General features: G+C 36.7%; 1 protein-coding gene across 1 annotated transcript; it reads left to right on the plus strand.

The window, feature by feature from the left end:
• Positions 1–4,510: 4,510 nt before the first annotated feature.
• On the plus strand, positions 4,511–23,737 carry LOC113227565 (T-complex protein 1 subunit epsilon). The gene is made up of 10 exons (XM_026460516.1): positions 4,511–4,618; positions 6,086–6,320; positions 7,691–7,923; positions 9,445–9,603; positions 10,857–11,003; positions 12,578–12,785; positions 15,330–15,484; positions 17,351–17,505; positions 19,222–19,313; positions 22,652–23,737. The coding sequence occupies exons 1-10, from the start codon at positions 4,511–4,513 to the stop codon at positions 22,786–22,788; spliced, it is 1,629 nt and encodes a 542-aa protein (XP_026316301.1). The 3' UTR covers positions 22,789–23,737.
• Positions 23,738–26,860: the final 3,123 nt, after the last annotated feature.

The raw sequence follows: 26,860 nt of genomic DNA on the forward strand, positions 1-26,860 counted from the left end.
AATCATGCAAGAGACTCGAAAATGATCAATCCAGTCTGGGGTAGATTAAAAAATTAGTCATGAATAAAAAAAACAGTTATTGAGGAAAATTAAAATCTAATATGTGGCAGTATGACTCTAGACATCTAAAGTAGCCAGACCCGAAAGACGAAAAATTTTGTCTGAGGGTAGATAAAAATGAATGAGTTATGAATTTGAAGAAAAATTTAAATCTAAGATCTGGCAGTACGTCTTAGCCGGATCCCGAAGTACGAAAAATGTTATCTGGTTATAGATGAAAATAAATAAGTTATGAATTGGAGAAAAAATATAATCTAAGATCTGGCAGTATTTCCGAAGGACGAAATATTTTACTGCTACAATATCATGAATTCATGACGCCTAAACCTTCATGTAGATGATTTGAACCAGTTGGTTTTCAGGTGACAACTGGATATTGGCGATGATCGCCGTGTTTTTTATATTATTTTTATAATTAATAAGCGGAATTCTCGATACTGGCGAAATCTTAAAAAGGCACCACTAATAAGCAAAAAGAAGAATTTGAGGTTGGCGGAATCATCGATTATTTCGATCAAAATTCATTGGTCACATTCTGAGTAATAAACGCGTGACATGGCGTTGACGTTTTTGATCAATATTAAATGACTGCATTCATCGAAACTGACACTGGCCCAAGCCTAGTGGCCGCCATTAAAGAAATAATAATAACCATCGATTATGGGGCTATAACATTTAAAAGAAAAAGAAGACGAAGTAGCCAGTTGGTGCTGTTTTCTACGCTAAAACTGACACTGGCGAAATGTTAAAAAGGGACTGCCAATACGCAAAACGTATAAAAGTACGGGGAAAACCATTTCTTCCTGTACATCTGACGCACCCTGGATAACAATTGGCGAATATTCTACACCGATTGTCAAATCATTTCGGATTCGCTCTGGACCTTTTGGAGGGAAAAGTTTCGTTTTTATTTTGACTTTCAATTATTTTGTGAGATCTAGTTTAAAGTGGAATAGGATAGTGCTTATTGTGCCTTAATCAATGATTAAAACGCGAAATTATACGAATCTCGAACTAGAATACCCGTACCGGCCCGTTTTAAGGAATCCCGAGTCAATCCAAGCACGCTGCCTCAAATTGCCTATCCTCTTCGTGGCGGCCATATTTACAGAAACATAAACTTCATATTTAGGCTGATGGCTTTGCCAAAGCCTTAATAAAAAAATCAAATCATTTCCCACGATGGCCAGCATTATTTTTGTGTCATCATTACGATGATAAGTAACAAAAAGATGAAAAGAAGCCAGTTGGTGCTACAAATGACATGAATTAAACAGATGATTTTTGCTAATTTGCCTTCTGACGTTTAACAACATGTAAATAACACTATTAATTTTAATTGTTTATTTATGGAGCATTGACTAGAGCCATCAGCTTAAACAGGTAACAAATCTTTGCTTTCAATAACATTAGGGATGTGCTGATCATGAGACATTCATTAAGGTAGCTGGTTACAATAAAAAAATTGAGTCCATTTTCCAAATTTAATTTGCATTAATGAAATAAGGAATAGTATGCATGGTTTTAACCAAAGGTAAGATCCGCCCTTATCAATCCCTCTTAAATTTAATAGGGACATATGGGACACTATTGATGTACATAGAGAATTTACTTTTCGACACAAATAAAATAATGAATAACACTTGGTTGTTTAATTGTACGTACGTACATACATACATATATTTGAGGAATAAAATTCTAACTGCGAACAGTGAAGTATCTCGCGCTCGCGACTGCTCGCCGTCTGATTATTTATCGCCTTATTGAGGCAAATGGATGCTTACCGCATGTGTACTTTTTTTTGCATAATTATCATCTGAGTAAGTAACCATGACAAATGGCTGTATGATGAAAAAACGCGTGTTTAAGCCAGCGTGACCACAGTCGAGTTTTTGAAATTTTACTAGCCAGATAAAAAGTTGCTATTTAGTCCGTACTAGGCGCAAGAAACTAGATTTAGTCGGTCCGCCGTTCAAAAGTTCTAACGGCGTTTTACTGTCCACCCTGGAACAGGCTTAGCGCCTAGGCGAAAGTTTTCGCGCAGCGACCGCCCAGTTACCACGCCTTCATGCATGTACGTTCATTAATGGCGAATCAGCAGCTTGATTTTGATTGCCTCTCCCGATCGGAAACAGCGTCTTTTCCGAGACGAGGCGTATAATATTGCGGATGGGCTATCCGATCGAATCAATTCCGATTTAAATTAAAATCGGGGCCCTGAATTCTATTTACTAGGCAAAAACTTTAAATTCCTCTGAAGTAGACCAAATTCAGTCCAAGCTCGCCCGTGTGCCGACGCTCATTTAAGTTAAAACGTAAAAACAGAACAAATAGAGCGTATAGGAAATGAAACTTTTTTCCGGATTTAAATCGCGTATATTTGTTTTTTCAAACAAACCAACGTTTCGGGCCCTTTACAGGTCCCATGGTTACGGTTGACTGAGGTGGTACAGTCTTCAACCAGTTATGTCTAATATTGATGCAAACCACCTTATTTTGTCACTATAGTTACAATAGTTATTAATTAAATAGGTACCTTATTTTTAATTTTACAAAGAAAACATTCCAATTTACGCTACATTAAGTTTTACAAATTATTTTATTGAGTGAATTTTTATTAAGTTAGCTTTATTATCAGTTAATAATAGAAATTAGTATAAATTTAAACATATTAGTCAGTACTGCAGTCTTATGTCTGTTTGGGATTTTTCATCAGAGGAAATATTGGATCCCAAACTGGTGGCACGGAGAAACCATCTTCCCTGTTGAAATTAGGATTTTTTAATTTCAATGGCCCCTCGCAGCATCCTGGGTAGATAACGGACTTCTTTTGCAAGGACCTGGGGTTTGTCAAACTTCATTGAATGTGTAGGTTTATCCATGACATGCTCGCAGACTGCAGACTTGTTTACGCGACGGTGTTTGACATCAGTTATATGTTCTTTGACGCGGGTACAAATACTTCGCTTTGTTTGTCCAATATAAGAGAGACCGCACTCACAGTCAAGCTTGTAAACTCCTGCATCCTGTAAGGGGATGTTACATTTCACGGGTCTCAGGAACTGAGAAATCTTCCTCAGGGGCTTGAAATAGGTCTTGATAGATAGCACGCCTGAGGACTCTTCCGATCTTGTCTGTAACACCTCTCACGTAAGGTAAGATGGCAGGTCTTCGCTCGACCGTTGGTGGTTTCACACGGGACCTGCGGCATTGGCGTGGAATCTTCAACTTATTCGCATGTAGGACTTGCTTTATATGTTGAAGTTCCCCAGCCAGATGATTACTGTCGCAGACACCATATGCTCTCTGAAACAAAGATTTGCCCATGGTAGCTAACTGGCTAGGATGGTGATGGGAATTACCTATCTGTATGGGTTTTCTTTCGAAATACAGTATGGCCTAAGGTGTTATTAGGATTTCTTTTAATTAAAACATCTAAGAAAGCTAAAGTACCATAATTCTCTTGTTCCATAGTAAATTGGATCTTAGTACTAAAAGAATTAAGATGGCCCAAGAAAGAAGGTATATTAAAAATAAGGTATTAAATTATATTCAAAATAAGGTATTTAATTAATAACTATTGTAACTATAGTGAAAAAATAAGGTGGTTTGCATCAATATAAGACATAACTGGTTGAAGACTGTACCACCTCAGTCAACCGTGACCATGGGACCTGTAAAGGGCCCGAAACGTCGGTCTGTTTGAAAAAACAAATATACGCGATTTAAATCCGGAAAAATAGTTTCATTTCCTATGTGTAACAATCGCGAAAACCTAAGAACTCTATAAATAGAGCGTATTTTGCCATGACAGACGCACGCGGTCGCTGCACGCCGCCGGGCGGCAAAGCGGACTCCGCTACGGAGACCGCGCGGGCGGGCGGCCGTGGTGAACGAGATGAAATTCGTGTCGAATAAATGCACCCTTACTCTACAGTAGGTATGTAACATTCTTTGGCAGAATCGACTAAATAGCGACTTTTTATCTGACTAATCAAATTTCAAAAACTATCATAGTCACGCTGAATAATGTAACCTATGTGCCCCGCTTTTGTTGAATTCTATATCTATGGTTGAATCGCGTCTCACGCCAAATACTTAACTGTTTCACAGCAATGGGAACAAGGTGAGACGAGATTTCATAAAAGCCTGAAAGGTTTTGTGTACATACATACTAGATCAACACTTTATAGGTAGTATACCTATCTATTCGTATTTCGATAGTTATTTACGACCTTGAGGCCGTAAATGGCGCAGCAATGAACTGAACTATTAAAATGATCAATATACTGTCACGTGTCGGGCAACTCTAAATCCATTCGTTGATGAACTCCTCTTGCGAATCATTCGTTCAGTCTTTTCATTCATTTGTTTTTCGAGTTTATGTCAGGCGTAAATAAAAGAAAATCCTGTTTCATCTTGGATTTGTGCAGTGATAATTGAGTGAAAAATGGCTCTATTTCCAGGAGCCGTCGCGTTTGACGAATATGGTCGTCCATTTATTATTTTGAGGGATCAGGAAAAACAAAAAAGGCTAACCGGTATCGATGCATTGAAAGTAAGTTATTTCTACTTTTTACTAATTAATTACTTATTTATTCTTTCTACAACGTAAAATGGAGCTTCTTGTTTCCTCGAGCACCTAAAATTTCGATAAACAATAATGTAATTAATATAACCTTAAAAAATCACCACTGCTTAGAAAAGTCGAGAAAATCTGTAGAAAATGGCAGTGAAATGACTGAAACTCAGCATAATGTTTATATTTATGGGGAAAATTAAGCCTTTTTTGCGGGAAAAGTATATTATCACAACAATTTACTACGTTTTTAACAATTTTAGAAACGGATGTTTTGGTTGAGTGAGTCACATGTCAGCTACTTTTCGAAGTAGGTGCTATATTAACCGACTTCAAAAAAGGAGGAGGTTCTCAATTCGACTGTTTTTTTTTGTATGTATGTTATGCGATAACTATTTCTGTACTAACTATTTGTCATGAAAAACGTTCATGATTCTTTTTTTGTTCGAAAGAGGGTACCTCTTTAGTGATAACATTTAATTTTGCAGAAAATCATCCTCTTAGAGTGGCCGTTCACACATGAAGATTCATTTTTATAAATAGTGCCTACATTTTATAAGGAGCAATTATTTTAATGGTTGATTTTGCTCTTCTCCAATTCAAGGCGTTTTTCTCTCTCAATATACTTTGAGTAGTGAGAACCGATTTTTATTATCTCCTGTGTCAAGTTCCGTGTAGTGGCGAACTAGGTGATGAATCCAGGGTTGCACACTTTCCATTAACTGATGTCAAAAAAACTTGGCAAATAGATGTAATTCTATGTACTGAGATTGTTTTAATAACCTGTCTTGGGTAGAAAATAAAGTTGATAATTTCGTGAACAATAGGAGTAGACAGAGATATGTTACCCATAGTTTCCCAAAGTGGTCGCTACCTCTCCTCACCTCAGTGGGCGTTAGAGTCCTAGGGGGGGCAGTAGGGGCCTCAGAAGCAATTAGAGCTGGTGCTACTGCATTTGAAAAAAATACCTGTACAAATTATCTGGATATGCAAACCAAATATTTTATCCTGGTGATTTTTTTGTGTTAAGTTAATATAAAAAATACGTGTTTTCGATTATTTGTTGTAGTGTATTTGTTATCTGGCCTAAGTGGACGGCAAGCTAAAAAGTTTGGGAACCTATGGTTAACCAATAACTTAGAACTAACAAAAACTGCAATCCGAATGTCTTTGGAAGATGAAGAAGTAAAATCACTATCAATTAGGCTCAACATGTACTTTTAGGATATTTAGAAATTAAAAATTATGATTAAGTACATTTATATGATACTTTGGAGACATGTGTGCTTTTTCTTGTTCAGCAGAGTGAGTAAGTATCCCTGTAAGGGATTTGGGACCAACAAAGACCTCCTTAGCACCAGCTTTTGCCAGTTCATTCATCATCTCATTACCCTGTCAGAGTGGCCTCATAATACCCGTTCATATATTTAAAATAAATTGTTCCAGTCGCACATATCTGCTGCTCGTCAAATCGCGAGCATTCTCCGTACGTCACTCGGTCCACGGGGTTTGGACAAAATGATGGTGACATCAGATGGAGAGGTGACAGTGACAAATGATGGAGCCACAATCCTGAAGATGATGGATGTAGAACATCAGATTGGAAAGTTAATGGTGCAGTTGGCTCAGAGTCAGGATGATGAGATTGGTGATGGGACTACTGGTGTTGTTGTTTTGGCCGGTAGGTGGATTTTTCTGTAACTAAGCCTGGAATTACAAATTCAGCAAAAAAAGGAGGTGTAGTATCTCAATGTACATTACTTTTTTTGTATGTTACCCAATTACTACAACGTTTATGAACTATTTCAACAATTCTGTTTGTTGGCAAGGGCGGTGCTACCTCCTTCCATCGTCATTCCGCCTTCTTATCACCTTTTCTCCAGTTCCTGGCCATTAGTTTTCATATTTGGAATCGTTTTTTAATTCCTTTGCCTCGTCATTCTCATTTTATCTTCCTTACGTCGTCACTTTCTGCTCAATTGCCGAAGCGAGCCCGACTTCTCGTCCAATTTTGACCTATTTACCGTTACTAAAAATCTTTTGTGCTATAAACATTTAAAAGATCACAAAAAACTTTAAAATATTTTTTATAAAACTGTATTTATTTCCACTATTTCTTTTTCCTTTTGAATTGTGAACTTAAACGCACTAAGCAAGATGTGTGGAGGCTGCAGAGGCTACGGAGCTTACATTACAATCTAACAGGACATGCTTAAGCAGTGCGTGACACGTACTTCACCACAGTAGCGGTCATATTCATATTTGAAGAAAATATTCCACTTCTAACGGTGACAAATTAAGGGATGAATCCAGTGTATTAAATTTATCCACATTTCAATAAAACTTGGCAAATAGATGCAATTCTATAAAAAGTTATGATGACCAAGAGCTGATCTAGTGAAGGTAATACTTCTCAAAAGTGTAAAGCAGCTACCTTGTGTTTGGGGTCAAATGATCCGTTTAGATGAGGACTTCCAATTGCGTTTCAGTTATAGTTGAGGAGACTGTGGTAATGAACACAGCAAACGCACTTTTCAGGACCCCAATTCAGAACTCTTCGATATTTTAACCCAACTGTTCCATTGGATATTGTTCTCAAATCGAAGGTTGATCACTGAGCTATTCAGAACATTAATAAACATTTGATTCGGATCCAGATACGACATTGGTGAAATAGAAAAATTCGACTTTAAAATATAGGAGTGAATTAGTCTTGCATTAAAATAAATTAATAAAATAGAACAAAATCCAGACTATTTGAAATAATAAGACATTTCCATACTACATTCTTACTTTATAAACAATAGGATGTTTGGTAACTTTCATTCGATAATTGTGTTCTGAATAACGTTTGCAGACTTTGCCGGTCGAGAAGTTCTAGTAATCGTACGGGTGTGACGTCATTTCGGTACGGTTTCGAATACGATAGTTTGGCGTTCGATTCGGGTGTTGTGAATAAAAATGAGAAGAAATCGTACGATATCAAATAGAATCGATCGACAACTGAGTTATCGTAAGGTTCTTTATAAAAAGCAAATATTTGTATTCCAGGTGCCCTACTGGAGCAGGCCTCTAACCTCCTAGACAAAGGCATCCATCCAATCCGTATTGCTGATGGCTTTGAAATGGCTGCAGCAAGTGCCTTAGAACATCTTGACTCCATCAGTGAGGCCTTCCCTGTTAATAAAGATACTAGAGAGCATCTCATTAAAGTTGCAATGACAACATTGGGAAGCAAGGTGGTTGTTAAGTGCCATAGGCTTATGGCTGAGATTGCTGTTGATGTAAGTATTTTATCAAATTGTTATAACTTGTCGGAACCGTCATGGCTTAGAACTGAATCTTCAGACATTGTTTGGGCAGATTTAGGGATTGTGCCATGTAGTTAGTATTGTAATTTAGTAGAAGTATAGCTCCTTGTGAAAGAGTTCGTCCAGGGTAGTAGTAGGCTGCCACCTTACCTATTTCTGCCGCCAAGCAGTAATGTCAGCATTACTGTGTTCCGGTTTTGAAGGGTAAGGGTGCTGGTGAAATTACAGGCACATGGGACTTGTTAACTTATGTCCCAGGGTGACGGGCGCAGTGGCAGTGCCACTCAGATGTTTGCAATTTAAAGCTCTGAAACTGTTATGGACAGGCGTGTAGCTTACCATCAGGCGCACGAGTTATTCGTCCCGTTACTTGATGTTATATATAAAAAATTGAATAACAACTTGTACTTTCTATTAATTTTAACGATCAAAATAGGCCCTAGGCGCAACGTAGGACAGTTCAGTGTCGACAATTACACTGCGTGGCGACTCGGCCGAAATGTGTCTCCGATCGTACCTGCTAACAATGTCACGACTCTGTCGAAGCGCGAGGAACACTTCTATTATCTTCATCATCTTAATATCCACTGCATAATAAAAGCTGTGAAGAGTACTTTTAAAAAAGTGCATTACCTAGAGAAAGTCAACCATTTTGATTTCAAAACCCATTTTCTGTTTCTTCTTCATTAGTTGTTTCTGAAAAGTCGATGAAAAACCAAATAAAGTGCATTACCTAGAGAAAGTCAGCCATTTTGATTTCAAAACCCATTCTCTGTGTTTCTTCTTCATTAGTTGTTTCTGAAAAATCGATAAAAACCAAATAAGAAACCAAAGTTACGACAACAAGCACATAGAAAAATTCGTGAGGTCCGCTGGTTCGTTTCGTGGCTTAGTTGGCATAGCGACTGGCACGGTTTGCAAGAAGACGTCGGTTCGAATCCAGATCGAAGGATTTTTTTCTAAGTGTTCGATCTTTGTATTAATAGATTGTTTCTGAAAATGAATTAGGATTTAACAAGTCATGCTGATTGTTAGAGATTAGGATCCAGGCCCATGTCAAAATTTGCGTCATATTGTCCCCTTAAGCAAGCATGCATGTATGTACCTTGCAATTAGAAAAAAGCTACTATTGTGTAAATAGTACTGTACAGTGTTTGTTGTTTCTATTTGGCCGTATCACAAATTAGTAGTGGTATTCTACAGTGTTAACTCTTACTATTTTGCCATTTATCACCAACTAGTTGGTGGCATTGTACAGCATTAGGTGTCCTCTATTTTGCCATATCAAAAATAAGTTGTTGCAGTGTACAGTTACAGCTTTTCTTTTCCTGACTTAAGTTGGGTCTCCATTATCAAAGTTATTTCAAAATTACTATCATGTCTCATATTTATTTGTTGATTATAATATCAGGTGTGGCAATGTTGGAGAAATATGTAGAATATACTAGTAATTTATGTAGCATACAATCCCCTAAAAGTGTTATCCACCTGCAGGCAGTGCTATCGGTGGCAGATCTGGAAAAGCGTGACGTAAACTTCGAGCTCATCAAAGTGGAAGGCAAAGTTGGCGGGCGCATGGAAGACTCCATGTTGGTGCGAGGCGTAGTCGTTGACAAGACTTTGAGTCACCCGCAGATGCCCAAAGTGCTTAAGGTATTTATGACAAAAATTGCTAATATTTTTTTAAAACAAATTGAAAAAAAAAACACATTATTTTCCATCATGCAACTGCCATGCTTAACAGACAATTAGACTATAACTGGAAAAAAAATCTAAAATGTAGTTATGTAGAATGTTTGTATAATAAAAACGATAAACAATGATTGAATCAATATTTTCGCAAAATAATAATTATTGGTATTTTTAAATCAATAAATAAAATCTGAAAATTATAAGTTATAACAAAAGGTCGGAATAGTGTTCCAAACCTGTAGATACATGTATAGATATAGCTACAAGGAGTGACATAAAGTTGTTAAAACCAAATATTAATTAATTACTTTTTCGAATTCCGGATTTCTGGAAATGGTTTTACTGCATCGTAGGACAAAACTACTGACCCAGGAAGTCGAAGTTGGATTTTAAACTAATTCTAATGGTGCCATGTAAAAAAATGCAGTAGATAACTGACCTTTTACCAAAGCAGAGAATAAAAAGTAACGAGAATGGTCACTTTCGGTCCCTCCCTAGCTATAGGGATGACGATCACATTTAAGGGACAGCAATAAGGCTGTCAGCGAGCCATTCGCTAAGGCCAACACGTTGATGTTTAAACTGTTTCAATTTATTTATTACGAACGTACAGTCAAGAGCACGTCAAGCTTGATACTTTGTACTTTGAACCGTTCTTATCGTAAGCGGCATAGAGTTGGATTTAAATCTTAAGTGACAAGCTTGACGTGCTCTTGACCCTGTACTTTACTATTATTATGATGGTCGTGAATTGTGCCATGTATGGCTATTTATCTTTGTCTAAACAGAATAAAGAGGAGAGTTTCTTTTGTAAAAGAAAATATTACATTTCGAAATTTCGATACAATTGACTTTTAGGAAATTAAAGTAATCATAATCATTATTAATACCATTATTTACTCCGAGTGCGTGCGGGTGCTTGCGAGTGCCTGTGAGTGCCTGCCAGTGTCTGCTAGTGCCTGCATGCGCATGCGAATACGTGCGTGCATATGTTATAGTAACTATTAATATTCAAAGTTAATAGTGTATGTGTAGTACAGTATATATTTAATTAAGCAAAAAATCTTAAAAACGTAAACTATGTATGATGAAACTAAAATCTCTTATTTATTACAGGCACTCGCAAACATTCTCAAGCACTCGCTAAAACTCGCATGCACTAGCAATCAGAGCAATGTATGAGATGTGTCTAATATTTATTTATTATATTGCAGGATGTTAAACTCGCCATCTTGACTTGCCCGTTCGAGCCCCCAAAGCCAAAGACCAAGCATAAGCTTCATGTTGGCTCTACCGAGGAGTACCGCGAGCTGAGGCAGTACGAACAGGACAAGTTCTTGGAGATGGTGAAACGTGTTAAGGTATGTGATGGCCCGGGACTGCGGCTTGAGAAAATGCTTGTTTCAAGTTAAGGTACCCTATTCTCGATTTTCCCACTATGGATAACCCCAGAACAGGAAACCCAGTGTGTAGCGAAGAGATTTAAAAAGTAATTATTAAATTATTATACTTCATAGTTAGTTAATAATTGAGATCGACTTGAGCTTTCAGTGAGTCGTGACTTTATTTTTCAGTGATACAATAACATACTAACGAAAAAAATACTAATAAATTTGTAAAATACTAACAACCTAGCAAGACTGTATTAATAACATCATAAACAACAACTTTTGTTCCATTACTTTTAATTATTTGTCACATTTTACTTTCCTACAAAAATAATATGTACAGTACCTGTACGCTATGATGGCCATTTTGACAGATTGCAATGGTGAGGTCAAATCTCAATTCATTATTGAAAGAAATATAATCAAATTCGAGTCGCATCTTTTAAGTTTTTGGATTGTAACTAGTATGGCAAGGGGTAGCTGATTAATAAGTTGCAATAAAACGAAAATAAAAATGTTTACTTAATATATCGTCAATTCGAATTCGAATTTGTTTTGCATTGAGCTTTACCTACTTTGCCGGAGGTAGAAGTTGTGCTGGCCAGCGATCCCATAAGTGATAGATTTCATTTTTTTAAACTTCAACTTTCGAACAACATTTTTGTGTCGTAAAATTATACCTCCATAAATTTTACTGCACGCATCGAGTATATAACCAGAAATAGAGACGAAATGTCATTTAATTTGTTTGAAAACTATTCTGCCATATCATTACTTTCAACTGCGCTCCGATTGGCTAGCAAGAGTTCGAAACAATTGACGGGTGTCGTCAACTGTTTCACTTCAAATCGACCAATTAACTTGAGCGTTGCTATAATGGACGAAAATTGCAAAATTACATATTTAATTACCGATGAAATGTGATTCCGTTTGTTTTGTAATTAGATGTTTTGCAGTTTTTCCCACACGACCGAATGGAACAGCCCCCATTGTTAGAGATATTATCTTTATTACAATATATATAGAATGTTTTTTGGAATATACGGAGACATACACACAGGTCAGTAGTTGGCCTGTCTATATTTCAGTGCAAACGGGAATTGATATTTATAAGAGCTGTATCGCTAATGTGTTAGCAGGAATATATGGCCCTTATTTCGTCTATATTTCTGATTATATACTCGATGAGTGCACGTCACTATTGGCAACAATATATGTGCCCGTGTATTAGCTTCTTCAACGTAGATATGAATTATTTCGAAACTTGATAAGCGGACAAACGTCAAAACGGACATCATAGCGTGCCGGTACTTTAAATAGATGCAACACAATGCTCGGGCGCGGGCCGGGTGCGAGTCGGGTCCCGCGCCCGCTCGTGGTGTGTTGTCATCCATATAAATACACGGAATTACACCCGCCTCGGTTTCGACCCGACACGCGCCCGACCCGCACCCGCTTTCAGTGTGTTTCACGTTTTAGACCATCAGACACTAGCTTATTGGGAACTTCTGAGGAAACATTTATTACAAAACAAAGGACATTTTTAGGATACTGGAGCTACTCTGGCAATCTGTCAATGGGGCTTCGACGATGAAGCGAACCATCTTCTCTTGTCCGAAAACTTGCCCGCCGTGCGCTGGGTGGGGGGGCCGGAGATGGAGCTTATCGCCATTGCGACTGGCGGCAGAATCGTACCGCGGTTCGAGGAGTTGACTCCAGAAAAGCTGGGCTCGTGTGGACTCGTCAGGGAACTCAGTGAGTATTAACTTAGGGATAAAATAGACTAACTAGGTGCTATGGGCGCTTGTTGCTACCGAGAATCAAACTTGGGACAGACTTTACCGAAATAAATTCTTAATAAATTCTTTTGTCTAATGACATACGGCATTTTGCTTTGGGGTAATGCCGCCGATATCAATAGGATCTTTGTCCTGCAGAAACGTGCAGTTAGGGCAATTTACAATCTGGGCCCCAAAGTATCTTTGAGAGATAAGTTTAAGGAAATTAACATTCTTACACTAGCCTCACAGTACATTTATGAGAATGTAATTTATGTTAAAAGGAATAGTAATTTATTTATGAAAAATAGTGACAGACATAACATTAATACGAGGAATAGAAATAAACTAGCTTTTCTTGATAGTCGTCTTCACAAAGTCAAAAAATCATTTAAGGGGCAATGTATAAGCTTCTATAACAAGATTCCGGTTGATATACAAAATTTGCCTTTCTCGAGGTTTAAAACTATAGTGAAACAAAAACTTTATACTAAAGGTTATTATACAACTTCTGCGTACTTGGATGACAAAAATCCGTGGTAGTAACCCGTTTAGCTCATGGAGGTAGTCTCGATCTCTGATGTTTCAAATAAAAATAAAAAAATATTGTAAATGCTATTTACAAAGAGCAACCCCTAGAGTTTCTTGCTCATTCTTCTCAGGGGAATCTGCCTTACGAATGAGCGGTAGAGTTTAACCATTGTGACGATTTCAAGTGTAATAATGCTTACCTATGAAATAAAGATTATTTTGAGTTTGAGTTTGAAAAAATAATTGGTATTATGACCAGAGATAGGAATACATATACAGTGGATAATACCTCTGAAATCTCAAAAATCTTATTATTACAAAACTTGTCTTCTAAACACACTATCATGTAGTTATAGATTGTTAGTTACACATAGTGTTGGCTCATGGAAAAATGTCAATTTTGAAGAAATAAATTTTCGGAAAAATATTTTGTTTTTAATATTTTTCCATATTTCACAGTGACAACAGCCAAAAGTCGAAGACACTAAACTCTGTTATGAGAATTTGTAAATATAAGCCAAGCAGGGTTTAAAAAATGCATGTTTATACATACATTTAAATTTTATAATTCATGCTAGATAAAATATTAAAAGATATATCTAATTCCAACTGTTTAAAATTTTTCCTGAAAAATTGCTACTATATTTGAAATTTGCCGAAAAATTACTTGACGCTACACATCAAAAATACATTACAATAGTTCCGGTTTTTAGTGTGAGGTATTATTTACTCCGTGTATTACTTCCTCGAAAAGTTATGAGAAAAAGGAACAGTTGACACTACAACGCGACCATATTATTTGTGATATGGTAATTAAGGCACTGACGCTATAGACAGTCTTTTTTGAACACGAAATAAAATGACATTTGTAGGGTTGCCAGTTTTCATAAAATTTCAAATAGTCATGTAGGCGTTGTCGACAGTTTTATCGACATATTGTTTAAAGAATGTTACGACGTTCTAACGATCACTAATTGCGTTATTGCCTTCTTTATTCTATTTTGACAGTGGGCCTACTAGTATCGAAATCGATTTTCACTCGTATACATTTCAATAAGAACAGGCAGATTTGATTATCTATATTAAATTAAGTAAAAATCTTTAAAATATGTCTCCTCTTTATATATTTTAGTAGACATAGTTCTAAATGCAGTATATGTATGTGTAAACTTACAAAAAATGACAATTCAGGTGAACCAGCTTACCTAACTTACATTAGCGTTACTGTGTTCCGGTTTTGCAGGGTACTGTTGAAATTACAGGCACCTGGGACTTGTCAACTTACGTCTCGGGGTGACGGGCGCAGTGACAGTGCACCTCAGATCTTTGCGATTTAAAGCTCTGAGTGGCACTGCAACTGTTATGGACAGGCGTGTAGCTTACCATCAGGCGCACCATTTGTTCGTCCCGTTACTTGATATTACCTATAAAAAAAACCGGTGCCCAGCAGCTAAACGAATAATGAGCCGATGATGATTCAAATTAGACAAGGTTGTCTATTTATTCTATAAGCGTAATCAACATTCCGTCGATAGTCGATAGAATATTTATCGTCTGCAATCACTAGCTGCTTGCAAGTGGGCAACACTTTTGTGCTATGAACTGTCATTTTACTCCATGTTCAAATACACCTTTTTATAAAAAAAGCGACCTCAAAAGTTCGTGGAATTACATCTATTTGCCAAATTTTATTGGAATCGATTACCGGAAAGTACGTGAAACCCGATACATCCCCTCGTTTGCCACGCTTAGAGGTGGAATATTTTCTTCAAATTTAATACTGATTCCAATACTGAGGTATCCTCTTTCCAATAAAAACGAGTCATCAAAATCGGTTCACAAATGCCAGCGTAATCGCGTAACGTACATACAAAACGAAAGTCCAATTGAGAACCTCCTTTTTTGTAGTCGGTTAAAAAGACAAATTATAGTACTTTGAAAAACACTCAAATTGTGGTAAATTTTCTAGTAAAACGGTATTGTTTTTCAGCGTTCGGCACTTCAAAAGAAGAAATGCTTGTAATAGAACAGTGCAGCAACTCGCGCGCCGTTACAGTGCTCGTGCGGGGAGGCAATCGCATGATCGTGGACGAGGCCAAGCGTTCTGTGCACGACGCACTCTGCATCGTCCGGAGTCTAGTCCAGGTGAGGCTTTAATCGTCATGAATCTTGTACAAGTGTGACATTTTATCTTCACTAAGCTCAGGCCACACCACGAACGAAGCTAACCTAGCTCAGTTCCCGCAGCCGGGGCATCTATTCATTCATTGTCATGATCTAGTATAGTTGTGGTATTTTATTATCATGAGTCTAGTATAGTTGTGGCATTTTATAGTCATCAGTTATGCGACTGGCGTTTTATTGTCGTCATGTGGCAATAGTATGCAAAGTTGAAAGTGCATGGTTAAGAGTGTACACTCAAATGGCTTTGGTTGACTCCGCATAACAGTGAAGTGTTGAATCAAATGCTTTGGAAAAAATATATAGTAAAATAGAGGATACACTGATTACCATACGGTGTGAAAACAAACAATTTTTAGTTTCCTAAAACATTTTACTGTAGAAAAAAAAAACCTTGTAATTTTACAAGAAAATCGCCGTATTCAATAGGTACTTTACATATATCAATGGTTTTTTAAAATATCAATTGAACTAAACAGAACACGTATACTATACGATATACATTTTTAAGCCAGTGTCCCTGTCGCTCGACCCAAGGAAAATGGATCGTATTTACGCGACTATCTATAATAGTGTCCCTGGTGCATTCAGCCCTCGATGTGACTTGAAATAAATGAGTTATTATTATTATTAGTACAGGACAAAATGGAATTCTATCTGAGGTACTATCGACTCTTAACTATTGACCCTTTCGACACACCCTAACAATTTTAGAAACGGATGTTTTGGTTGAGTGAGTCACATGACAGCTACTTTTCAAAATAGGTGCCTGTTATTTTAGTTTTAATAACCCATCTTGGGTAGAAAATAAAGTTGATAATTTGCCTCCGTGGCCGAAAGTTTACCAAGCCACGCAGAAGTCCCAGGTTCGATTCCCGGCCGGGCGAAATATTTGTATGGCCTACATTTATTTCTCTCATGAGTTTGGGTGTAATTTGTAGTTGTCTATGTATGTGTCCATGGCACTCGCGACTCAGGGTTTCCCTAGCGGGCCTATGTTGAGTGTGTGCGTTATTATTATTATTAATTGTGTGGTGCAAGGGTGCTACCGTATTTGAGAAAAAAAACCTGAATTATCCATATAAATTACACTACATTTTTTTTATTGATCAAAATACAGAAAAATATACTTATTTACTAATTACAAGCTTTGCTCACAAAAGCCCTTCCGGCTTTAAGGGTCGTATTCTAGAACTCTACTCAATGCTCAAGTCAGGACTTGAGTATGATTCAAAGCACTAGAAATCATACCCAAGTCCTTGCCATTAGGGTCGTAGTTCCAGTGCTTGTGTTGCCAGTGCAATCCTGACTTGAGCATTGAATAGAGTTCTAGAATACGACCCTAAGGAACATAATTGTATATAATTTTTTTTCATGTGATTTTTTTGTGTTAAGTTAATATAAAAATACGTGTTTGGAATTATTTTTTGTAATGGTGGACGTTACAATTTTTTTCACTTCTCATGTTCTTAGAGTTCGTATTTATGCTGGGTGTAGGCTGCATAAAATAGGATTTTATGGTCTAGTGCATAAAATAAAAAAACCATCACATTAAATATGCCTAATTGTTGTAATTTTACATTCAGTTTTAATTAAATAATCGTTTATTTGTCATATTATTGTTTAATTTTCTCGCAAACGAAGTGAAAAGCAGAGTGTATAACTCGTTCATAAAACCCATTTTACCATCGACTTAAGTATCCATATCCAGGATTTACTCGTCTCGGGTAAAATGCCGCGTTTTATGCACTCGTTGTACAATCTACTATTTATCTTGCCTAAGTAGGCGGTGAGCCAATGACCTAACCGGTCCCGGTTTGTCGGTTGCAGGACTCGCGTGTGGTGTACGGCGGCGGCGCGGCCGAGGTGTCGTGCGCGCTGGCCGTGGCACGTTCGGCGGCCAAGGTGGCCTCCCTCGACCAGTACGCCTTCGGGGCCTTCGCCGACGCCTTGGAGGCAGTCCCGCTGGCGCTCGCCGAGAACAGGTACACCTAAGGGCGCATTTCGACCCCAAAGCTCGTTACTTTAAAACTTGTCCTCGAAAAAAACTGAGAAAATGCTAAATTCACGTGTTGTGAATTCAGATCTTTAAAACGCTTCCCTGTAAACTTGGCAATTTCGACATACGATGCTTTACGTAGGAGGGGTCGATTTAGTTTTTACGTTTTAACTTAAATGAGCGTCCCGGGCACACGGGCGAGTCTGGCATGAATTTGGTCTTCGCGGCGGTAGTATTCAGAGGAATTTAAATGTTGTTGCTTAGTAAATAGAATTCAGATTCGCCATTAGTGTACATGAAGGCGTGGTAACTGGGCGGTCGCGTGAAAACTTTCTCTTAGTCTTAAAATGAAATTTTTATTGAATTAATATTCAATTATTGTTTGTGAAATTACTCCAAAAAAGGATTTTTTTCTAAGTGTTCCATTGACTTACAATTATATGGACGTCGGGTCCGCGCTAAAAAGTGTCCGCACTTGTAAGGCGCTAAAATCGTATACAGAGCGCCAAACTCCGCTTTAGTCTTAATTTGTTCTACTGACAGCGCGATACTGCGATGACATTACAATTTAAATTTCGAATAGGTTGACTTGAGACATTTTTTTTCGTGGTTTTTGTATTAGACCCGTCGTCCATTTATTTGTAAGTCAATGAAGTGTTCGATCTTTGTATTAATAACTATAACGAAGCAGTGTAGTAATTTCACAAAAAAGTTATTGAATATCAATTCAATACAAATTTAATTCAAAGTCAATAGCGATATCTCTAGCCAGGGCTGGTAGCTGTAGAGGTCTGAGTGACAAAATGCTTTCATAGATTTCTCATAGATGGCATTACGGCTAAAAAGTCGTTGTAAAGCCAAATACAAACATCCAACAACAAGCATATAAAAAAATTCATGAGGTCCGCTGGTTTGTTCCGTGGCTTAGTGTCTGTAAAACGTCGGTTCGAATCCGGCCGTATCGAAGGAATTTTTAATAAGTTCTCGATCTTTTTATTAACAATTATTATAACAAAGTAGTGTAGTAATGTCACAAAAAAATAATTGAATATCAATTATTAAATACAAATTAAAAAATGCGAATATCTCAAAGTTATTTTTTGTTTTACTATATGGTGCAATACCGTACATTGTGTTTATGCAGCATTCCACGTATTCATGCGACGTTTATAGCTTATTTTTAGGTCACAATCATTCGTTCATTTTTTTTGTGATACAAAATGACGGGACGAACAAGTCTGCGTAGTTATAGCGACACGCCTATCCATGATTTAAATCGCAAAGATCTGTGGGGCACTGCCACTGCGCCTGTCACCCTGAAACATAGGTATAAGGTAGTAGGTACTTCCCTGGACGAAATATGTCATAAGCTCTACTGCTACTTAAGTGTTATCATACTATCATTTATAAGTGTATAGAACACCGTACAGATACTAAGAAGAGACAGGATGAACAAGTCGTGCATACCACTGCGCCCGTCACGTGGCAAAAGACAAAATGCTGAGCAGGCCGAATTACAGGCGTGAAGAGGCATATTGTAGGCAGACAGGGTGGAGGTGGCTAGTGCAGTGAGGGTTTCATCGCTGCACTAGGTTCCTTCGCGTTTGGATACCACTTTGCACTTAACATCAGGTGGAGTGGAGTCATTTGCCTGTTATATATAAAAAAAAAATTACTGGACTAAATATAAACATTGTTACAGCGGTCTGTCACCAATCGACACCCTCTCAGACGTAAAAGCGCGCCAGGTAGCTGATAAGAACCCCAACCTCGGCATTGACTGCATGGGCAAAGGTAATTTACTCTCTTATTTTTTACCGCAAAACAGGCACTAATATTCCACGTCCGGCAACACTGTTGCTCAGAAATTGGGTACCACTATCCTTGCTACAGCAACGATACAGGGTTTTTAAAATTAAAATAGCTTCCTTTAAATTGGTTTTACTTGTATATTATATTATAATGAAACAGATTTATCTTTATCTTACACAGATAATAATTTGCACCAGCAGTGGTACAATAGGAAGATAGTGGTACCGGTTCCTGAAAATACTGATATTCTAAGGCTTGTAATATTTTTGAAATTGCAAAATATCTGAAATAAATGGGTTTTTATTTTACAAATGATATAACAACTATGAACTGGCAACCAGTACTATCTCAATTTTGACAACTTTACATGTTGAAGAAAAAACTTGTTTGCGTCATTTATACAGGCTGTATATTTGAAAGTGAGACATACTTATAGAGTGCGTTATATTCCTGATTCTGAACCCAAAAAAAGAATAAACTAACGAACTTAAACTTTACAAAAAAATATTGTTTTATTTTTTTATCGACTACTACTTGTGAACAACATTACTTATCGAAATCTTTGCACACCACTATTATTGCTCCGACGGACGCAGCGGTGAGAACAAAGCACAGGTCGGCAGTGTTTGCAGAGACAGTGCACGCGCGCCCTTAGCCTTATTTGTACTTCCGCTCACCCGAACACTGCGCCGGCGGCGAACGCGCCTCTTGCCTGCAAAATAAATATTTATTATAACGTCGAATAGACTGAGATGGTGCGACTTTACGCAATAACTGGTGGTAGTGTGAGGCGAGCTATTGAAATGTTCCCAAATTGGAGTTTACGCGGAGGAGTTGAACAGTGTCGAAGTTGTTATATGAGAGGATTATCTCAGCATACTGTGAGACAAAATGTGTTTGTGTTGATCAATTTAAAACAAAATTTACTACGACGTGCTAGACTATGCATTATCCGTATACCCGTACCACGTAAGTGTAAATAAACTGTAAATAACTAAAAAATCAATCATTGTAAATAATTTGATTTCACATTTTTAACTACGCCAAAAACCTCAATTCTTATTAAATGATAAATTAAATTATCTTTTTTAGTACGTAAAACATTTCGATGATAGTTCATAAGTAAAAAATAATTAACAAAAGCTAAAACGTAATCATTTCGATAACAGCTTTTTCATCGTAACATAAATGAGCAGGCGAGAGAGATGTGAAATCATTGTTATTGTTGCTGTCTCACTCGGCACTCGCTTGGTAGTATTCCCAATGCACCTAAAACCAAGCGTAAAGGAAATCGGTTTATTCCTATGTACACTCCAAAACAAATTTGTTGATTTATTTTTTGTTCTATCCCATATCCTAATTTTATTTTAGTCTATGTTAAGTTGTAACATGGTTTATACCTAACTTTTAACTAACTAACTAACTTTTAACTTCTAACGTTTAACTATGACATGCATGAATATGTCTCACTTTCAAATATACAGCCTGTTTAGCATTCTGACTTATTAAATAAAAATACGTAGTGTATGTGTAATAAAAATATTTAAAAACTACGTATTTTTATTTAATAAGTCAGACGCTATGTAAATGACGCAAACAATTTTTTTCGCCTCCTGTAAAGTTGTCAAAATTGTGATAGTACCGATTGTCAGTTCACAGTCGATATAACAGACAAGTAAATAACAAGTAACCACTATACCACTAACTACACTTCAGAACTATATGTTATTTTAATGTTTTTATATTAAATATTTCGAGCCCCCGTAAGCGTGCCGCCGCGATAAAGCTATTATATTCACATTTAGGTGTCAAATTCGAGCGATAAAACCACAAAGATATCTCTGTACGCAGTTTCATATCGTTATCTACCAATTAAAAGAATAATAAATAGTTAATTACCAAATAAAAGAACTGAGGACTCTTGTGGAGTATCTTACTAATTCAGTATTCGCAATAAAAAAATTAATAATGGCAACATAGCTTTATCAACTGAAATAAATATGTCACGAGGAGGTTTATCGCATTGCGTGTGATATACTTGCCATACTATTTCACAGAAAGCTTTATTTTATTGGTTGCTTTTTTTAAAGCTCGCCTACGTTTGTTTTAGTGACTACTCTCTCACAGACAAAACATACCAATTACCATAAATCATGTGAAAATACTCAGCATTAATAATAATATTCAATAAAAGAAAATTGCAATTAAGTGGTATAGCGACGTCTCTGACAGTGTTTTTTCTGGTAGCTATAAAGATACTTGGCTGAGTGCAGAAACTTGGATAAGTTCTCACAGGTGGCGCTATGGTAAAAATGCCGTCCCTGTAGCCAAACTATATTCTGTCTTTTTTTAAGACGGAGTAAAATGATAGTTTATTGCGCAAAAGTATTGCCCGCTTGCAAGCAGCTAGTGATTGCAGTCGATAAATACTCTATCGACTACGATTGAATATTGGTCACGCTTATGGAATAAATAGCTAAACTTGTTTCATTTGAATCATCCTCGTCCCATTATTCACACAATTATAGAGCACTAGTTCATTTGATGCCAATAAACTCCTACCTTATTTTTTTTTATTAATAATTTTGGCTTGGATACAAGTCCTTTGAGCCATGTCTTCGTTTAATTATGTTTCTGTAAATATGGCCACCACAAAGAGGATAGGCAATTTGAGGTGACGTGCTTGGATTCACTCGGGATTCCTTAGAATGGGCCGATACGGGTATTTTAGTTCGAGATTCGTATAATTTCGCGTTTTAATCTTCGATTCTACTCCACTTTAAACTAGATGTCACATAATAATTGAAAGTCAAAATAAAAACGACACTTTTCCCTCCAAAAGTACTTACAAAAATTGATAATTCAAATGAACTAGTGTTCATTTGAATTATCAATTTTTGTAAGTTCATACATACACTGTATTTAGAACTATGTTTTTGAAATCTACAAAGAGGAGACATATTTTAAAGTTTTTCATTATAGATAATCAAATCTGGCTATTCTTGTTAAAATGTATATATATTTATAATAAATAAAAAATTTTCGCTAGTAGTAGGCCAAGTGTTGACTTCATTCCTATTGAAATAGGAATAAAGAATGCAATAACGCAATTAGTAATCATTAGAACGTCGTAACATTAACAATTCAGTAGTTTTTGGCAAAATTTTATTTTTCACAATTTATCGACAACAACTACATGACTATTTAAAATTGTATGAAAACTTGCAACCCTGCAAATGTCATTTTTACTCCGTCTTCAAAAAATACAGACTATAGTTTAATGTATAGCCACGTTGTTTTAAAGTTCACGTTCTTTGCAGGTTCAAATGATATGAAAGCTCTGAACGTGATCGAGTCCCTTCACTCCAAGAGGCAACAGATCGCGCTAGCCACACAACTCGTCAAGATGATCCTCAAGATCGATGATGTGCGCTCACCGGCTGACTCTATCGACTAATGTTTGGGTTGTCAACTTCGACTAAATAGTCGGTTTTGGTCGCCAACTTCACTAAATAGTCGATTTTGGTCACCAACCTGAGCTAAATAGTCAGTTTTAGTCGCCAACTTCGACTAAATAGTCGGTTTTGATTGCCAACCCCGGCTAAATAGTTCGTTTGGGTAGCCAACGTCGGCTAAAGTCTGTTAATGTAGCCAGTTTCCACTAAATAATCTGTTTGGGTAAACAAGTGTACAGTTGGTGATTGTCGACATGGGACATTCGCCATCGACTAATTAAACTATTGTTAGACGCTAGCTGTAAATTAAAGGGTGGTAATAAAAGCTCCGAAAATTAAATTCAAAATGAGCTTATTCAAATTAATAATTACTGCGTTATTTACTAAGCTACCGAAAACTTTAATGCCAATAAACTCTTACCTTATTTTTTTTAATTAATAATTTAGCTTGGATACAAGTCCTTTGAGCCATGTCTTCGTTTAATTATATTTCTGTAAATATGGCCGCCACAAAGAGGATAGGCAATTTGAGGTGGCGTGTTTTTCAATTGACTCGGGATTTCTTAGAATGGGCCGATACGGGTATTTTAGTTCGAGATTCGTATAATTTCGCGTTTTAATCTTCGATTAAGGTACGATAGCACTATCTTACTCCACTTTAAACTAGATTTCACATAATAATTGAAAGTCAAAATAAAAACGACACTTCCATCCAAAAGGCCCAGAGCGAATCCACTCTACCTTCTTCGTCGATTTTACCGAAAACTGTTGTTATAGGAAGATTATTTACTCGCTGCGGACTCAGTGACGTACGCACGTTATCGATATAAACAAATGTTTAAAAAAATATATTAAGTGACGGGACGAACAAGTCGTACGCCTGGTGGTAAGTGATACGATGTCCATAACAGTTGCAGTGCCACTGCGCCCGTCACCCTGAGACATTTAAGTTGACAAGTCCCATGTGTCTGTAATTTCACCAAAACCGGAACGCAGCAATGTTAACATTACTGCTTGGCGGCAGAAATAGGTAAGAGGCAGTACTTCCCTAGACGAACTCTGCTGCTACTAAAACTTTCGGACTTGGCATTTTCATTTGTTTTTCGGAACCTTTATTATTTCCCTAAATAAATTCCCGACACTCGTCGAAATAGTATATTTTCTTTAGTTGTTTTGTGGCCTGTAAACAAAATGCATCAGGCTAAATAGTCGGTATTTGGTCATATTTTATGGAACAAAGTCTGAATACATACAAGGTTATTTGTAAAATATGAGTGCTAACAACCTCTTGGAACAATTTACTAAAATCATAAACAGCAATCGAGTTCTTATGTTTTCGCGATTGTTACACATGGGAAATGAAACTACGGTTGACCGTGACCATGGGACCTGTAAAGGGCTAGAAACGTTGGTTTGTATGAAAAAACAAATATACGCGATTTAAATCCGGAAAATACTTTCATTTCCTACATAAACAACAATTTTTGTTACGTGACTTTTAATAATTCATTACATTTTACTTTAGTACAAAAATAAAAATATTTAAATAGATCTCTAAAAGATGATAACAAAACCTAGGGAACGCGGATGGGGATTGTCGGGTAGGACGCTTGCACGTTTGTACTTACAACCAGGCAACCTGTACTCGTTCTCAATTTTTTTCTCAAACTGATTACTTTCAAATAAATAATACTCCAAAAAGACGCACGATGAGAATGAAGCTTCATATTTTACTTTGTTTTTTCTAATTCGGTCGAGTATTCTGCCGTCTGCTAACTAAAAACGCGGCTTAAGTGACAAAATATTTTTTGAAATGTCACAAAAAACCAAAACCCAGTTTTAGAATATTGCAATTGTTTAATGATAGTTCAGTTATGCATCGTTAGGGTAAGTTCCGATAAGTCGAACACATTAACTAATTTTAACCGTTTTTTTACTGTTATTAGACCATTTGTCATTTAGCCGCATTTTAGTAAGTGGACGGCAGTATTACGTATTAAACAGTACTTCTTCTTCGGACGGAGAACGAGATAAGAGCTCCAGATACAGTTCTGGATAGTGCAACAAAAACGGAAGTTTATTTTTGGTAAATTTATTATTAAGACTTCAAAAAAAGTATCTCTATTCGACTATGTTTTTTATGTACACACATGTTCCGCGATAACACGGCACGGCGTTTGTGAACCGATTTTGATGATTCGTTTTTTTGTTGGGAAGAGTATACCTCAGAAGTGGTCCCATTTAAATTTGAAGAAAAGTTGGAACAAAAGTTATTGTTTATGATGATAGTGATAATTCAATATAGTCCTGCAAGGTTGTTAGTTGTTTACAAATAACCATGTGTACTCATTGTCGATTAAATAGTCGCAACTTCGACTGATTAGTAGGCATTTAGCCTTCCACTACAAAAGGATCCTTAGAATTAATTTCCCAAACTAAAATCTACAATCTCCTAAGTTCACAAATTCCTAATTTGTAGAACGTATTTTAAATTCAGTATATTTTTAAGTTAATGCATTATTCTGCTACTGCGTTTTTAAAGTACTTTGTAATTGTAGAGAAAACCATATACCTAAATATCATCTCGACCAATGGGGTAGGCTGACACTACGGAGTCGTTTTCATAAATTTTTGTTCACTTGAATATTAATACTAGGAGTTACATAAAAAGCGATAAATCACAATTAAATTTGGTTTCTCGCGGTATACTGGGCAACAGCTAGAGTTATACGGATGGTCAAAATTCACAAAAAACTGCACTAGATGTGCGATTTCAAATTACCGGGTGCCTCGGATACAATTTCGTTGGTCTGGTACTCATAGCACAGGATATCCCGTAGATTGATGTGGTTGTCCATTATTATAACCAGCTGCTGCAATCTCAAAATCTTCATGTTAAATGGTTCCATGGGACTGGGTTTTTCTACAATTATAAAATAGTGTGATGTACGAACGTACAGTGTACTAAACATGTGATGTATGCCTTATTGCACTAATAAAATAAAATAATTTACTAATTTACTCAATTGTTTTATTTATTAATGATAATCCGTCTGTTGGCTGCATCCAAACTTGGCGGTGATTCCTGCGATCCTCTGTGGCCGGACCACAACGTTAACATGTTCTGTCGCAATGAAAATTAACAAAAATTTTATCTGCCCAAACGGTCACACTATTCTCAGTCTCAAAGTGACATTGACATTTACAACCTCTTGTGAAAACGTTACGATCTATGCTTACTCTCGTATCTCTCATTTAAATATTGTCTAAACATTTTTGTCAGTGTGTTTTATTTTTTACTTTATGTCAATACTTTAGGTAGGTATGTACGCTCAAGAACGTTACCTAATCTATGGTCGCACTGAATCATTAGCGCTGTGTTCTTGCATCTATTCTAAAATACATTGTTTTCCAATTTCTTTATTCCCGACATCTAAAAATATATTGATAACTAGGCATAAACTAAGACGTAAAATTATACTAGCAAACTCCATGAACGACACTTCTGTTGATTTTGGGTCAGGTCAGGATACGGGGTTGCGTGGAGCCGGTCTGTGTTGCACTGGCGCTGCGTCTCTTCGACTGGGAGCGGGTTCTCTTCCCCGCGTCGTGCACGCACCTCATACGTCATGTCGCTTGGGCCGGTCCGCGGGAATTTTTCAATCGATTATATTTTTTTAACTAATGTAGATAAGAAGCGTATAATTCGTGAAAGTAGGAAATAGGTAGCAATTATTGGTAATACATTATTCTGGAAAATTTACTCTCTTCATGCTGAACAAAGTGACGACCAGCCATCCTGATATCAGAATGGCTGATCAAATATATTTTTAAATTTCTCTGAATATATCAAAGGTAGCAATTATTTAGAAAAGGTAGCAATTCTTGAATATACACTCAGTGCCAGATTCCACTGGTGACCAGCCGTCTTGACGGTCACAATTAATTCCTCAATAATATTATTCAAATATTGCCTGTAAAAATCCGCGTCATATATTTACTGCAGGATTTATATTGAAGAAGAAAAACAATTGAGAGTAAACAAAAAAAAAAGACAAAGGAATAAAGAAGTAT

Source organism: Hyposmocoma kahamanoa, unplaced genomic scaffold (genome assembly GCF_003589595.1).
Source record: "Hyposmocoma kahamanoa isolate Upper Pololo Valley unplaced genomic scaffold, ASM358959v1 211, whole genome shotgun sequence".
In the NCBI taxonomy this organism is placed as follows: domain Eukaryota; kingdom Metazoa; phylum Arthropoda; class Insecta; order Lepidoptera; family Cosmopterigidae; genus Hyposmocoma; species Hyposmocoma kahamanoa.